At 33.0% G+C, this 14027-nt stretch overlaps 1 protein-coding gene across 1 annotated transcript in view; it reads right to left on the bottom strand.

The window, feature by feature from the left end:
* LOC140451315 (uncharacterized) overlaps nt 1-14027 on the bottom strand; it is a 97160-nt gene that overhangs the window by 30146 nt on the left and 52987 nt on the right. Inside the window, exons 10-11 of the mRNA XM_072545063.1 lie at nt 13715-13885; nt 1361-1553 (exon numbers count right to left, since the gene is read on the bottom strand). Coding sequence (XP_072401164.1) covers nt 1361-1553; nt 13715-13885 — 364 coding nt within the window. The remainder of the gene's footprint in view (nt 1-1360; nt 1554-13714; nt 13886-14027) is intronic.

The following is a 14027-nucleotide window of genomic DNA, read 5'->3' as shown; positions in this document are numbered from 1 at the left end:
TGAAAGAAGAATTTTTAAAGCAAGTAGCTGGGTGGTTGCTAGTGTGTGAGGATGTTGTATTAACCAAATTTGTGTTACTCATATAAAGATATACAAATAGAGATATAAATTTTATCATTTGTGGACCTGAGAAAGGCGTATGACTCTGTACCAAGGTCAGAACTATGGGAGGCAATGTACAAGTTAGAAATACAGACGGAACTCATAGAAGTTACAAAACCTCTGTATAAAGAAAACAAAGTATCCATTAAAATGGGAACAAGAATCATAGGAGACTTCACCACAACAAAAGTGCTATTACAGGATTGTTCTACATCTCCAACCCTATTCAAAATATACTTAGAGCAAGCCTTGACTGCATGGAAAAGAAAATGTAAAGGCATGGGAGTACCGGTACGGAACGAATACCTATATACGTTAAGCTTTGCATACGATCAAGTAGTGATTTCACAAGATGACCTCAGCTACATGATGAAGAAACTACAAGAAGAATATACCAAGGCTGGCCTAGATATTAACCTCGCGAAAACAGAGTACCTATCTACAAGTGAAGAAGACATAGAAGATCTACAGATTGATGACAAGTAACTATCAAAGGAAATAATATAAATTCAAATACTTGGGGTTTATAATCACGAAAAAGGCAACAACAGAGGAAGAAATTACACAAAGATTAGGACAAACAAGAACAGCAATCCGACAACTTAACTCCGTATGGTGGGATAGACACCTAAATATGAAGACAAAAACACAGATTTATAAAACATTAGTGCGAAGTATTATGACATATGGAGCTGAAAATTGGATCATAAAAAAGAAAAACAGCAGTAAGTTAGTAGCAACAGAGATGGAATGCCTGCAAAGATGCTGCAGAGTAACAAGAATGGATAGGAGAAGTAATGACGAAATAAAGCAAAGAACATCAATAGAAACAGACATATTAACATATATAGAACAAAAAAGACTAAAGTGGTATGGACATGTAAGAAGAACTAGCGACAGCAGATGAATAAAAAGAATAACCGAATTGAGCCCGATAGGAAGGAGAAAAAGAGGACGATCCCGAAAATCCTGGAGGAATGAAGTAGACGACGCCATGAGTAACAGAGGCCTAAACGATGGAGAATGGAACAACAGAGAGAGATGGAAACAGTTGAGCGAGGGAAGGCAGTGAATACTGTAGAATCCCTGAATATATATGTGTCATATTGAGGGTATTATGTGGATATACGTTTTATACTCCATTCTTTATTATTTATTCTCATACATGCAGGACTAAATGAGAAAAAACAAATAAAAAGACTGTATTTTAATTGAATTATTAAAGAACTATTTTGGAAAGATTACAATATGTACTTACCAAGTCCATCTTCACCCCGTAATACCCAAAATTGTGGAGCTGCCCCCACACCACCTTGCAACAGTATAGGTTGCCTTTGTCCTTTCCAATCCTTTTCACTTGTACCCAGTCTTTCCAGCTTTACCATGTAACCGTCTTGGGTTTTTAAATAGTGAACTTCGTGGGTATATCCATATCTTTGAAAAATTTCTTTCTTTGAAAATAAATATATTAGATAAAATTTTAGTTTTATGTTATATATATATATATATATATATATATATATATATATATATATATAAATATATATATATATATATATATATATATATATATGTCTTACTTAACAGTCGAGCTGGGCACATGGTACAATGAATACACAAGGTATGATATTGCGCATGACATTTGACAGCTGGCCCAGGAGTGTGACGTAGTTAAGATCGCCTGAACCACCTCGAACCCATTATTACAGCTTAACGTACACATTAATTTTGAAATTATGGTTAAAAAGTGATCTAATTTTTTTTTAAATGTTTTGTTTTGGTTATAATTGAATAAAAAATATATTTTCAGTAGCGTAAAACCTTTACTTCTCCTAGAGATTCAGGCAAAATATTTATTTTTGTTTTCATACATATACTAATAATATAAGTACTCTTTTTGTATGCAAATCCCTTGAAATTTAATTTCTGCAGAGGAAATACTGTGAATAGGTAAATAGTAGTAGATTTGCTTATTCTGATTCACTGTCACTCACTTCCAAGCAGTTTTACTGAAATAAAAACAAAATAGAGTACAATAGAGAAAAATATGTTTTACAATTCAATATGGTATTTTAGATGAGTTATAATGAAATTTAGTAAAATAAAAAATATACACATTACTATAACCTACCGATTATTATATGCAAAATTTACTTATCAAACAATATAATAATACGAAAATAAGACATGAATTAGTTCTAACGCAAAACACAATAAATATCGACTTCAGACGACTTTACACCGGCAAGACAGAAAGCTTGTATAAAAACAAAAGTTCAACAATAATATCGGTTATCAATGGTGACTATTGCAAGTTATGAGATAATAAATATATTTTAAAGTATCTCAATACTGACTGAATCATCTATTTCATAATAGAAAAATAATTTAGATATATGCTTATATATGTGTCTTTATACAAATGGTGTTTAGTTACTATTTATTTATACTGTATAGTATTTTTTTGTAAAACTGAAAGTTTTTATTTGCCATTGTATATCTGGTTTTGTACCTTTTTCAAAGAACGCTGTGCAATTGCTTGTTGCAATAGTGACAATGAAGATAAAATCTTTAGGTTTCATACATTTCCTAAAGATAGCGTGACCAGAAAACTGTGGATTATATCTTGTTGTAGATAGGATAATTTTAATTGTAATACTGCAAGAATTTGTTATACACATTTTAAAACTGAAGATTACCAAAGAAATCTACAACAGGAACTTTTAAATTACTTTTTTAAAAAGGGTCTAAAACTCAAACCCGAGGCAGTACCTAGTCTTTATTTGCCTAAATCAACATCGGCTACCCTTTTAACCAACCAAAAGAAACGCGTACAAGGAGGCGAACACAGAGAGTCCAAAAAGTATGTTGAGCAGCTTCTTACTACTTCTAGGTCAACGACGTAAGTCTAAATCTTTATTTTTATTAATTATAAGTCATGAAACCTTAAATGGTTTTTTCATATCGATTTGTTAAGTAAGAAATTAGCCTCAGCCTGCTATGCAATTTGCAATAAGAACTGTTTCGGAGGAAATCAATTTAGCATCTTCCAAAATAACATATTTTTCTTTGTTAAATCATGTTATCATTATTAAAATATACAATGTTATCATTATTATAAACAATACCAAGATAATTTTATGTGTGAATATTACAAAAATCTCATTTTAAATGTTGTGCAATATTGTGTGCCCTCACTACACTCATATTCGATGGCCAGCTAGCTCATTCGATATAAATAAAGTTGACTTTGTCATTATTTATTTTGACTTTGTGTTTAGTTCAGTAGGTATATATACGTACAAATTTTGTGTACCTCCATTACCACTTTTCTGTATCTTTTTAAACATCTGAAATATCGAACTCTGGAGTATAAGTTAATTAACCTGTACCTACGTGTAATAAAAGATAATTAAAACTTGTCTTATAAAGGATATCTATGTTTTATAAAGGATAAATATTATAATAACATAATTTTATCACCTCTTTATAATTACTATAATTAAATTAGCCAAATTATATAAAAAAACTTAAAATTAAAAGTCTTTCCTATACAACTACATTCAAATGTTGCGGGAATAAGCGATATTGACTACGTCATGCGCGAAAGCGAACCGATTTTGGAACATTATGTATCATACCTTGTGTATTCATTGTACCATGAGCTGGGCACCCTACGAGGTGAAGCTGCAATAAAGTTTTTAAAAATACATTTTAACATTTCCAGGAGACCATTTCCATTTAAGACCAGGAGCCATTCTCTCTCCTTGTGTCACCCAATATGTACCTTCTTCAATTTTATAATAATTTTTAAATTGTTTGCCCTTTGTCTCGTGTTGTGTAAATGTATTAGTTAATGTTTATGACATTCACCAAATTGTTGAATTACCTAATTTTGACGAAGTAAGTCTAAAACGTTACATTACAAAAATTTTTATCAACCATCAACTTCGGAGTTTTTTCGAAGTTCATTAATTTTCCTTCAGTTAAAAAAACGTTTCTCGGCTTATTTCAGATACCCGTTAAGATGCTCTAGGAGCGAAAGAGCTTGGGTAAGATTTAATAAAAACTGTGCTCGATATCTGTCTTTTATTTGATTAAAATTAAATCACTATGTTTATCAAAAATCCACCCGTGCCAATCGTTACTTGCATGTCAATTCTCATTATCAACATTCACAAATTAATTTAGTCATTAATACCCTTGTCTCCAGATTAATACACCTTTGCGATGATGCAAGTAGACCCGCTGAGCTCTCTACTTAAAAAAAGTCGTCTTCTAAAATGGTTACCGCAAAACTCACATCAATAGGAACATCCACGGGCATCAATCTCGCACTCAATCTTAACCCTAAGACTCAGACTCTTATCATACGAAAGCTTTCCTACCTTACATCAAAGGTGTCACTAAGAAAACCGACAAAATCCTTAAAATAAGAGGAATAATGACAATATTTATCCCAAAAAAAACTTTCATCTCTTGTCCGATCAATCAAATACAATAATCCATAAGGAGTTAATGAAATTCCTTGTACAGACTGCCCCCGATCTTATATAGGCCAAACAAATCATAGAATTTAAAATAGGATTAATGAACATTCCATTTCTGTTCACAATTTCGACTCAATTTCAGCTCTAAGTCAACACCATCTTCATACAGGTCACAAAATTGATTTTAAAAACTCCAGAACCATCGCCCCCTTTCGCTCCTATAAACCAAGAATTATCTGAGAAGCCATAAAAATTGAAAAAAAGGTCAAATTGATCCAATAAAAGACATGCCGGCATCCGGTTACCCACGACATGGAGATCTCTCATAAATAAAAAATCGTCCGCTCCACCCTCAAATCAAAATATTCTGCTGTCAGAAATGTTCGCGCCAACTTCCACGTCAACCCACACCCAAACCACGTCACCATCGACGGTATAAATGAACCGTCTGCCGTTCCCAGTAGCAGTAGTGTGATTTAAGAGCGGCTTTCGATACAGTACACAGAAAAACAATATAATATGCATGCTTAACAAACCAATAGTTAATTTACCAATATCAGGCCAAATGTCCAAATAATTAAAGTCTATAAAGAAAGTAGGTATGTATATATACGCATTTTTAATTAATTTTTTTTCTCGAATGAATATTCCGATTTTTTTGTAATTAAAAATCCAAAGCTGCCTTTGGTCGTTTAATAATCTTTCTAATAATAATTTTTATTTCGCGACAAAATTGATGAACGACCATCTGTGTTTTTCTGCTCGTTCATATCCTGAAAAACCAATTTCAGACCAAAAAACAGTTTTCGGTTTAATTGCAACATTCGTGGAGTATATATTATTTACGATATCCAGAGGGCGGAAATAAATCATTAATGGATATCGGTTATTTCGCTGACTTGACGAGCTTTCGAAGATTTCTCTCAGAGTTACTTTTGATGTTGAAGCATATTGTTTATTTATGGATTTGAGGGATGAAATTAACATTTGCTGAAAGCTATATCGTTATATTTTCCGAAATGAATACATTGGTTTAATTTAGGAATTAATAAACGAATTGATTGAATTTCCAATCTTTCACTTTTTAGAATTTACACAACACATTATGAAGGGCCACGGGAAAAACGATCAAAGTCACATTTTGTTCATTTTGTTCATATCGAATTTTAAAGTTTAAAGTCGTTTATTTTGGTTCAGAAAAGTTAAATACAACATTTTTAATTATCAGACTTTTGAATACGCAAATGAAAGAAAAGAAGTTCGCTAATTATATATGTGCTTAAGATCTATAAATTTTTAATTAAGGAGCTAGACTATCTAGATCTAGATCTAAGGAGCTAGATCTATTTTGCGCCTTAAATGTCAATTGGTGGATCGTCCACAAATTCCACATCACTACTTTCGTTCGTACCGGCATGGAAAAATAGGCAGAGGTTCATTATACAGCTTCTTTAATGGAACAGGTTTCAATTTCCTCATACGCACCTAATTTTTCGAGAGAACTACCACGGCTGTAAGATATAGTCCAAAATAGTGGTCTTTATGTAACACAAAACGTGGGTTGTTTTTTTTTCAATTTTGTTGTCCCTAGGCGAGAAGAGTGTGTCCCTGTTCTCCTAATATCGATGTAATCTTTTATTTAGATAAGGCATTTAGGTAAATTATAATGATGGATACTGTCTTATACTGTCAACAAAGAAGAACCCGAGAAAAAGAACAAAAATTTTAAAGATCTCAGAAGTGAAGAGAAGTACATCCATCACACTCCACATCACAACTGATAAGATTGGTTAAGGCTACAATGCGTAAAGTTGTTTTCAAAGTTGAAATACAGGGCGAACAATTACAGGCATTTGAAACGCATGTTGGGATGCGACAGGTAGATGCACTGGCATGTTTTCTTTTCAACATAGCTCTGGAAAAGTCAGGGATACGTAAATAGACAACAGAGAAAACATTTTTAATAAATCATCTCAAATTTTGGCATATGCAGATGATGTTGACCTAGTTGCCTGCATAACACGCAAGCTAGAAGAAATGTATACCACCTTGTCAAACGCCTCAAAAAATATGGGCCTGCAAGTAAATGAGGAGAAAATTAAGATAATGGCATCAACACCTAACAGTAGAGCCAAAAACATCGGCCACCAATTTACCGTTGATAACTCTACCTAATAAATTGGAATTTTATCAGCCTATAGAACAGGCGGGTTTTAGAAAAGGCTATGGAACAAACGATCACCTACTGGTAATAAAAAATCTTATAGAAAAATTCACTGAATATAATAAACCACTAGCTTTAATATTTGTCGACTATGAAAAGGCATTCGACACCGTAAATCAACAAAAAATGTTGGAAGTCTTGACAGAATGCCGAATTTACTACCGGTTTATAAATAAATTTAAACACATATACCAAAACGCAACAGCCAGTGTTAGAGTGGGTGATCGTCAAACCCAGAAATTCTCGATACAACGTGGAGTACGCCAGGGGGACACCATATCGCCGAAACTGTTCACTACGCTTTTGGAATATATATTTAAAGGGCAAAACTGACCGACAAGGGCATAAACATAAACGGAGAAAAGCTTAGCCATCTAAGGTTTGCAGATGATATTGTACTAATAGCTGATAGGATAGATGAGGCCAAAGAACTTTTAAATCAGCTCTACCTTTCCTCGCTAAAAGGGGGATTGAAAATAAATATATCTTAAACCCAGATGATGACAAATCTTGTAGTCAGCGAAGATATATGCGTAGGAACAAGATCCATAGACCAGGTAATGGCCTATAAATACCTAGGTCATGATATTCGCATAGGAAAAGATAACCAAACCGTTGAGCTTCTCCGTCGTATAAGACTGACTTGGGCAGCCTTCGGCAAGCTGAACTATATTTTCAAATCGTTCAAATTTTACTAGTATTTAAATCAAATTTCCTATATATTTTTTTTCTGGCAATCATTTTTAAGTCAAAATATTATAAAAAACTAAAAATAATTTCTGGTATACTAATATAATTCAAAATATGAATATTTAAATTTGGCCCTGAGTGTGTATATCAAATTGTTTATACAAATTCAGCAGACCAAAACAAAGAAGGTACATTAGAAAATTGTGAGTATTAAACAGAGATGGCTTATTAAAGTAAATCGTTGATATGTTGAAGCCATAGTTTTAACTGATACGTTTACTTTAAACAAAACAAAATAAATAAATCTTTAAACAGCATAATTATAGAAGCAGCTCTATAAAACTAGGTAAAACGAAGCTCTGCAAAAGACCACCAGTGCCTTGGTAAAACAATGAATTAGTACATGCTTTATCTTCTAGTGACCATGCTTTTAATCAATTTAAATGAAAGTTCATTCAATTTGAAAAAACTCAAGAAAAAAAAGCAGAAAGCTGTTATGGAATTTACCTCACTCCTTCTAATTAACCTTCTTCCTGACAGACGTCAACTTATCCTTGACGTCACCAACTCCCTATTATCTCTGATGTTTGGCGACAAGAGTACTCTTGTGGCACATAACAATAAGGCCTCTATAACGTTTCTTTCCGAGTAATGGATAGTTCAATAGGTGCTGTCAACTGCCAATATGTCGCTAGAAAACGTCCCTTCATCAAACACATCCTCCTGAAATATAACATACAAATCCTAGCCCTCTCCTACACCTGTTCGAAAACCGATCCTATTTTTCCCGGCTACTGTACCCTATACCTTCCCCGCATGGTAATGGCACCTTATCAAATGTGGAATCCCATTTTCCCTCATACCATTCCTCCACACATAATCCTTAATGATGAAGACTCCCTGAAAGTGGACATCCACCTTGATATCAACACCACACTTACACTAGTCTCTTATTACAAACACCTTCTCCAACCTCTATCCCAAGCGTTGCTTGATTATGTCTCCAGCCTGAATAAGGTCATCATTATCGGAGACTTTAAAGCCAGGCACACACAATTTGGCGACACGGTAAATAACCGTACAGGCATCCTCCTCTCAGACCTGCTTCTTAACCGTTCCCTGTACTAAAATCACCTTGGCCTGTACGAATAAAGGTACGATTGGGCAAAAAATGTTATGGACTACAATGTGTGATCATGCCAAACATATCACATGACATGATCGTAGGAGTGGACGAATTGACAAAGAAACATGTGATTTCAAAAATAACAAGATGAAACTCACGGAGGAAAAAGAAAAAGAACAGGACAAATCGGAAAAGGGCAAGGAACATGAGAAACGGAAAATGGACGATTCAGATGAAGAACAAATGGTGTAGATGAATTTGGCAACGAAACAAGGACAAAGAAGCAAGAAGAGAAAGCCACAGAAAAAGGTAAAACAAAATAAAACATGGGATTCCTTAAAAGATGAGATGAGCCCAGAGGAAGAAGATGAAAATAGGATAGAAGAAACTAAAACTTGACATTCCTCAAAAGATGAGATGAGCCCAGAAGAAAAAGAAGAAAAAAGGATAGGAGAAACTAAAACTTGGCATTCCTCATATGAGACGAGCCCAGAAGAAGAGAGAATGGAAGAAGAAAATGAAATATGGGATTCCTTAAAAGAAGAGATGAGCCCAGCGCGAAAGAAAGAAGGATAACAAAAGACATTCACACATGGGATGTATGGAACGAGATGAGGATAAACGGAAATAGAGAGAATAAATTAGAAACAGTGGTTTTTGAAGAATAGGTATGTGAAAACGGGGATGCAGAATATACGATAAACATGTATCAGGAATCTGATTAAAAACAAAGAGAATTAATATGTGGAGAAGGAAAAGAAAAGGAGTTGCGTTTACATTTAAGAAACTATAAAAATTTAGTAAATGAAGAAATTCAGAAAAGATCAGAGGAGTGTACAGCATTTACGATGTATACAAATATTACGATTAATGGAAGGAAAAGACTTAAAATAAAATTACTAAAGAAAATGAACTATACAGCCCAGATAAAAGAGGAGGGATAGAGGAGTAACACCTCTAAAAAAAACCAGGGTTCAGCTGACCCGGCTGATAGCACCCTGAGAGGGTCCCTGCCTGGGGTACAGGTGAAAACCGGTCAACGGTCTCGAGAGCAGAGGATGGCTAGAAAAGTCACAATGGTCGAGAGGGCGGAAGAACCAAGAGCGTCTGATCCAGAATGGACGGCTAAATAACAGGTCCTGTGCAACATGGAATATACAAGGATAAAACAAAAAGGCGACGGAAGTGATCAAGGAGTTTAGAGAAAGCAACATCGACATACTAGTAACAACAGAAACCAAAAAGAAAGGAAATGGAACGGAAACAACAGAAGACCATATCCACTCCTAGAGCGGAGTTATTAAAGAATGTAGAGCAAAGGCAGGAGTGGGAATACTAATCAAAAATAAGTGGAAGAACAGGGTTAGAACATGGGAACTAATCAACGAAAGAATAATTAAAATGCATATAGACATATATGGTAAAGAGACAGTGGTAATCGGAGTATATGCACCAACAGACGATTCCCCGAGAGTAGAAAAAGAACATTTCACGGAACAACTTCAACATCAAATAGAGCTAATTAAGAAGAACGTGGAGATAATTATAACAGGAGACCTTAACGGCAGAACCGGAAGGAAAGAAAATGATAAAGTAGTGGATAGATTTAAAGAGGATGAACAAAACGATAACGGAAAACGTCTGATTGAATTATGCGAACTAAACAACCTAAAATATCACCAACGGATTCTTCAGACATAAAAATATTCATAAATATACATGGACGCAAGAAACACGAAAGCTGAAATCGATAATAGACTATATAATAATCAAACAAGATACCACAATAAAGATCAAAGATGTGCGAGTCAGAAGAGGAGCAGAATGTGGAACTGACCATAAATTACTGACAGCAAAAATGGGCATTAATTGGAAACATAACAAGACCCCCTCTACAGAAGAACCGTTGAACACTATAAGAGAAAAACAATACAATATAGAATTATTCCAAGAACAATCAATAAGAGAACTATACCAACAACGTCTAGACCAAAAATTAATAGAATTTAGATACAACATCGAAGAAATATACGAGCATATAAAGGCGAGTATAAAACAAGCAGCATTCGAAGCCCTTGGAGAAAAGAACATATAACAAATAAACAGCACTATTATGAAATAAATGAACCAACCTAAAAAATAATTGAAGAAAAAAAGCAACTATACAGAAAATGGCTGACTACAAACAACGATGAAGTTTATAAAGAATATAGAGAAAAAGATAGAGAAGTGAAGAAACAAATAACAGAAAAAAAGAATGAAGAATGAGAAAGAACCTGCTTAAATATTGAAATATACATAGGAGGTACAAGAACTTCGGAGTTATGGAAAGTACTGAGAGGATTGAAACAAAATTCAAAAGAAAAAATTAAATTGGGAAATATACAGGACAAAGAATGGAAGGATTATTACAAGGAACTGTTAACAGAACAAAAACCACAATTCATTGGAAAAGAAAACAGGCGAAGACGAAGGAGATCCCCACAACAAGAAATAGAAATAACAGATAGGGAAATGAGAACGACCATAAAAGCAATCAAAAATAAGAAAGCACCGGGACCTGGAGGCATCTCAACTGAGCTTATAAAATACGGATCAAAAAAATTACACCGGATAATACAATGGATATTTCAGAAAGCCATAAATAGAGAACAGCTCCCAAAGGAATGGACGGAGGCATATATGTCATCTATATTTAAGAAAGGAGATAGAAAACGATGCGAAAACTACAGAAGAATAAGCGTAATATCATCAATAAGAAGATTATATGGGAAGATATTGCGAGAAAAGATAGAGAAAGCGATAAAAGGCGAAATCGGTTAGGATCAGGCGGGCTTCACGGCAGGAAGATCATGCATAGACCATATATACACACTGGAACAACTGTTGGAAAAGAAAAAAGCAAAAAATAGAGATATACATTTGGCATTTGTGGACCTGAGAAAGGCGTATGACTCTGTACCAAGGTCAGAACTATGGGAGGCAATGTACAAATTAGAAATACAGACAGAACTCATAGAAGCTACAAAAGCTCTGTATAAAGAAAATAAAGTGTCCATTAAAATGGGAACAAGAATGATAGGAGACTTCACCACAACAAAAGGGCTCTTACAGGGTTGTTCGACATCTCCAACCCTATTCAAAATATACTTAGAGAAAGCCTTGACTACATGGAAAAGAAAATGTGAAGGCATGGGAGTACCGGTACGGAACGAATACCTATATACGTTAAGCTTTGCAGACGATCAAGTAGTGATTGCACAAGACCAAGACGACCTCAGCTACATGATGAAGAAACTACAAGAAGAATATACCAAGGCTGGCCTAGATATTAACCTCGCGAAAACAAAGTACCTATCTACAAGTGAAGAAGACATAGAAGATCTACAGATTGATGACAACGTGTAACAATCAAAGGAAAGGATAAATTCAAATACTTGGGGTTTATAATCACGAAAAAGGCAACAACAGAGGAAGAAATAACACAAAGAGTAGGACAAACAAGAACAGTAATCCGACAACTTAACTCAGTATGGTGGGATACACAGCTAAATATGAAGACAAAATTACAGATTTATAAAACATTAGTGCGAAGTATTATGACATATGAGGCTGAAAATTGGATCATAAACAAGAAAAACAGCAGTAAGATAGTAGCAACAGAGGTGGAATGCCTGCGAAGATGGTGCAGAGTAGCAAGAATGGATAGGAGAAGTAATGACGAAATAAAGCAAAGAACATCAATAGAAACAGACATACTAACATATATAGAACAAAAAAGACTAAAGTGGTATTGACATGTAAGAAGAACTAGCGACAGCAGATGGATAAAGAGAATAACCGAATGGAGTCCCATAGGAAGGAGGAAAAGAGGACGACAGAGAGAGATGGAAACGGTTGAGCGAGGGAAGGCAGTGAATACTGTCGAATCCCTGAATATATATATATATATATATATATATATATATATATATATATATATATATATATATATATATATATATATATATATATATACATATATAAATGTTTTTGATGGGTTGGAGTCAATAAAAGGGGCTATTGGTTAACTATTTAATATCTCGAGCTTTCAATTGTGTTTACAATTCTTATCAAGATCTGCTAAAAAAGACAAAAATACCTTACAAAGTTGAACTATAAAGAAAAACATTTTTTGTTAACTTACCAAATAAAATTAGTTTCGTTAATAAAAATTGCTGCAAATACATGTCAAAAAGAATTAATACTAAAATGCCCTTATCTAATAAATTCTTCCCTGAAATTTTAATAATTTTGAAAACATTTTCTTAACAAAAAAATAATTGAATTTATAAATAGTTTAAAGTAGCAACCAATTACAAATAAGCCTCAATGTCATAAATGCCAACTTAAAATGTTTACCTTTGACAATTATATTGTCAAAAATAAAATTTTGTTTAAATTTTTTTTTTGTTTAGTAACAAAAAAGAAGAAGATTTATTCACCATTGATAGATGTAAAAAAAAATGTAACAGATATATGGAAAATTAAATAAAAATGTGATATTTTTCAAGTTTTATATATAAATTATAAAGAAATAATATAATTATAGATTTTGCTTAGGTTTTGAATTTCTGATCTTTTGTTTAAACTATTATCACTTTTGCTAATACAAACCATTTCCAAAAAAGTCCTTTTGAATTTATTACTTTCACTACATAAAATTTTAATGTTATCAAAATCCATAATATGGTCTTTATCGATTACATGCTCTGCCAAAACACAATATATATATATATATATATATATATATATATATATATATATATATATATATATATATATATATATATATATATATATATATAGTTTTCTTTTGCTCTGAGGAGTAGATAATTCAGTGTATATAATTTTGGTATGGTGATTGTTTTAAAAGGCTATAAATTATGTTATAATATTTATTCCCTTTATCTATCCTAAAGAAAGCCAGCATTCAGGAATATATATATATATATATATATATATATATATATATATATATATATATATATATATATACATATATGTATAATCGAAACAGAACTACGTTGGAAATAAACTTACCGTTGAGGCTTTTACATTAGGATTGTAATAACAATTCTTGCTGGTTTGTAAATATCTGTAGTCCAAAAGGTTCGTACATACATTATTTTTATTTCCTAAACTAGTACAACTAACAAATTTAAACACTGCATACAACACAGTGAGTGTTGTTACCGATTTCATCTTGTGACACTAAAAATAAATTTAATAGTTAATACAGTATTCTTTAAATACGTGAGATAAGGTGACGATAAAATAAAGTAGGGATAAAAACCGATTGTTAGTTTAGTGGATATATATAAAAAAAACCTATAAAAGCAAATTTTTTATTGTA

This window comes from Diabrotica undecimpunctata, chromosome 9, assembly GCF_040954645.1.
Source record: "Diabrotica undecimpunctata isolate CICGRU chromosome 9, icDiaUnde3, whole genome shotgun sequence".
In the NCBI taxonomy this organism is placed as follows: Eukaryota; Metazoa; Arthropoda; class Insecta; order Coleoptera; family Chrysomelidae; genus Diabrotica; species Diabrotica undecimpunctata.
The sequence above is the reverse complement of the archived record's forward strand: the minus strand, read 5'-3'. Positions and strand labels throughout refer to the sequence as shown.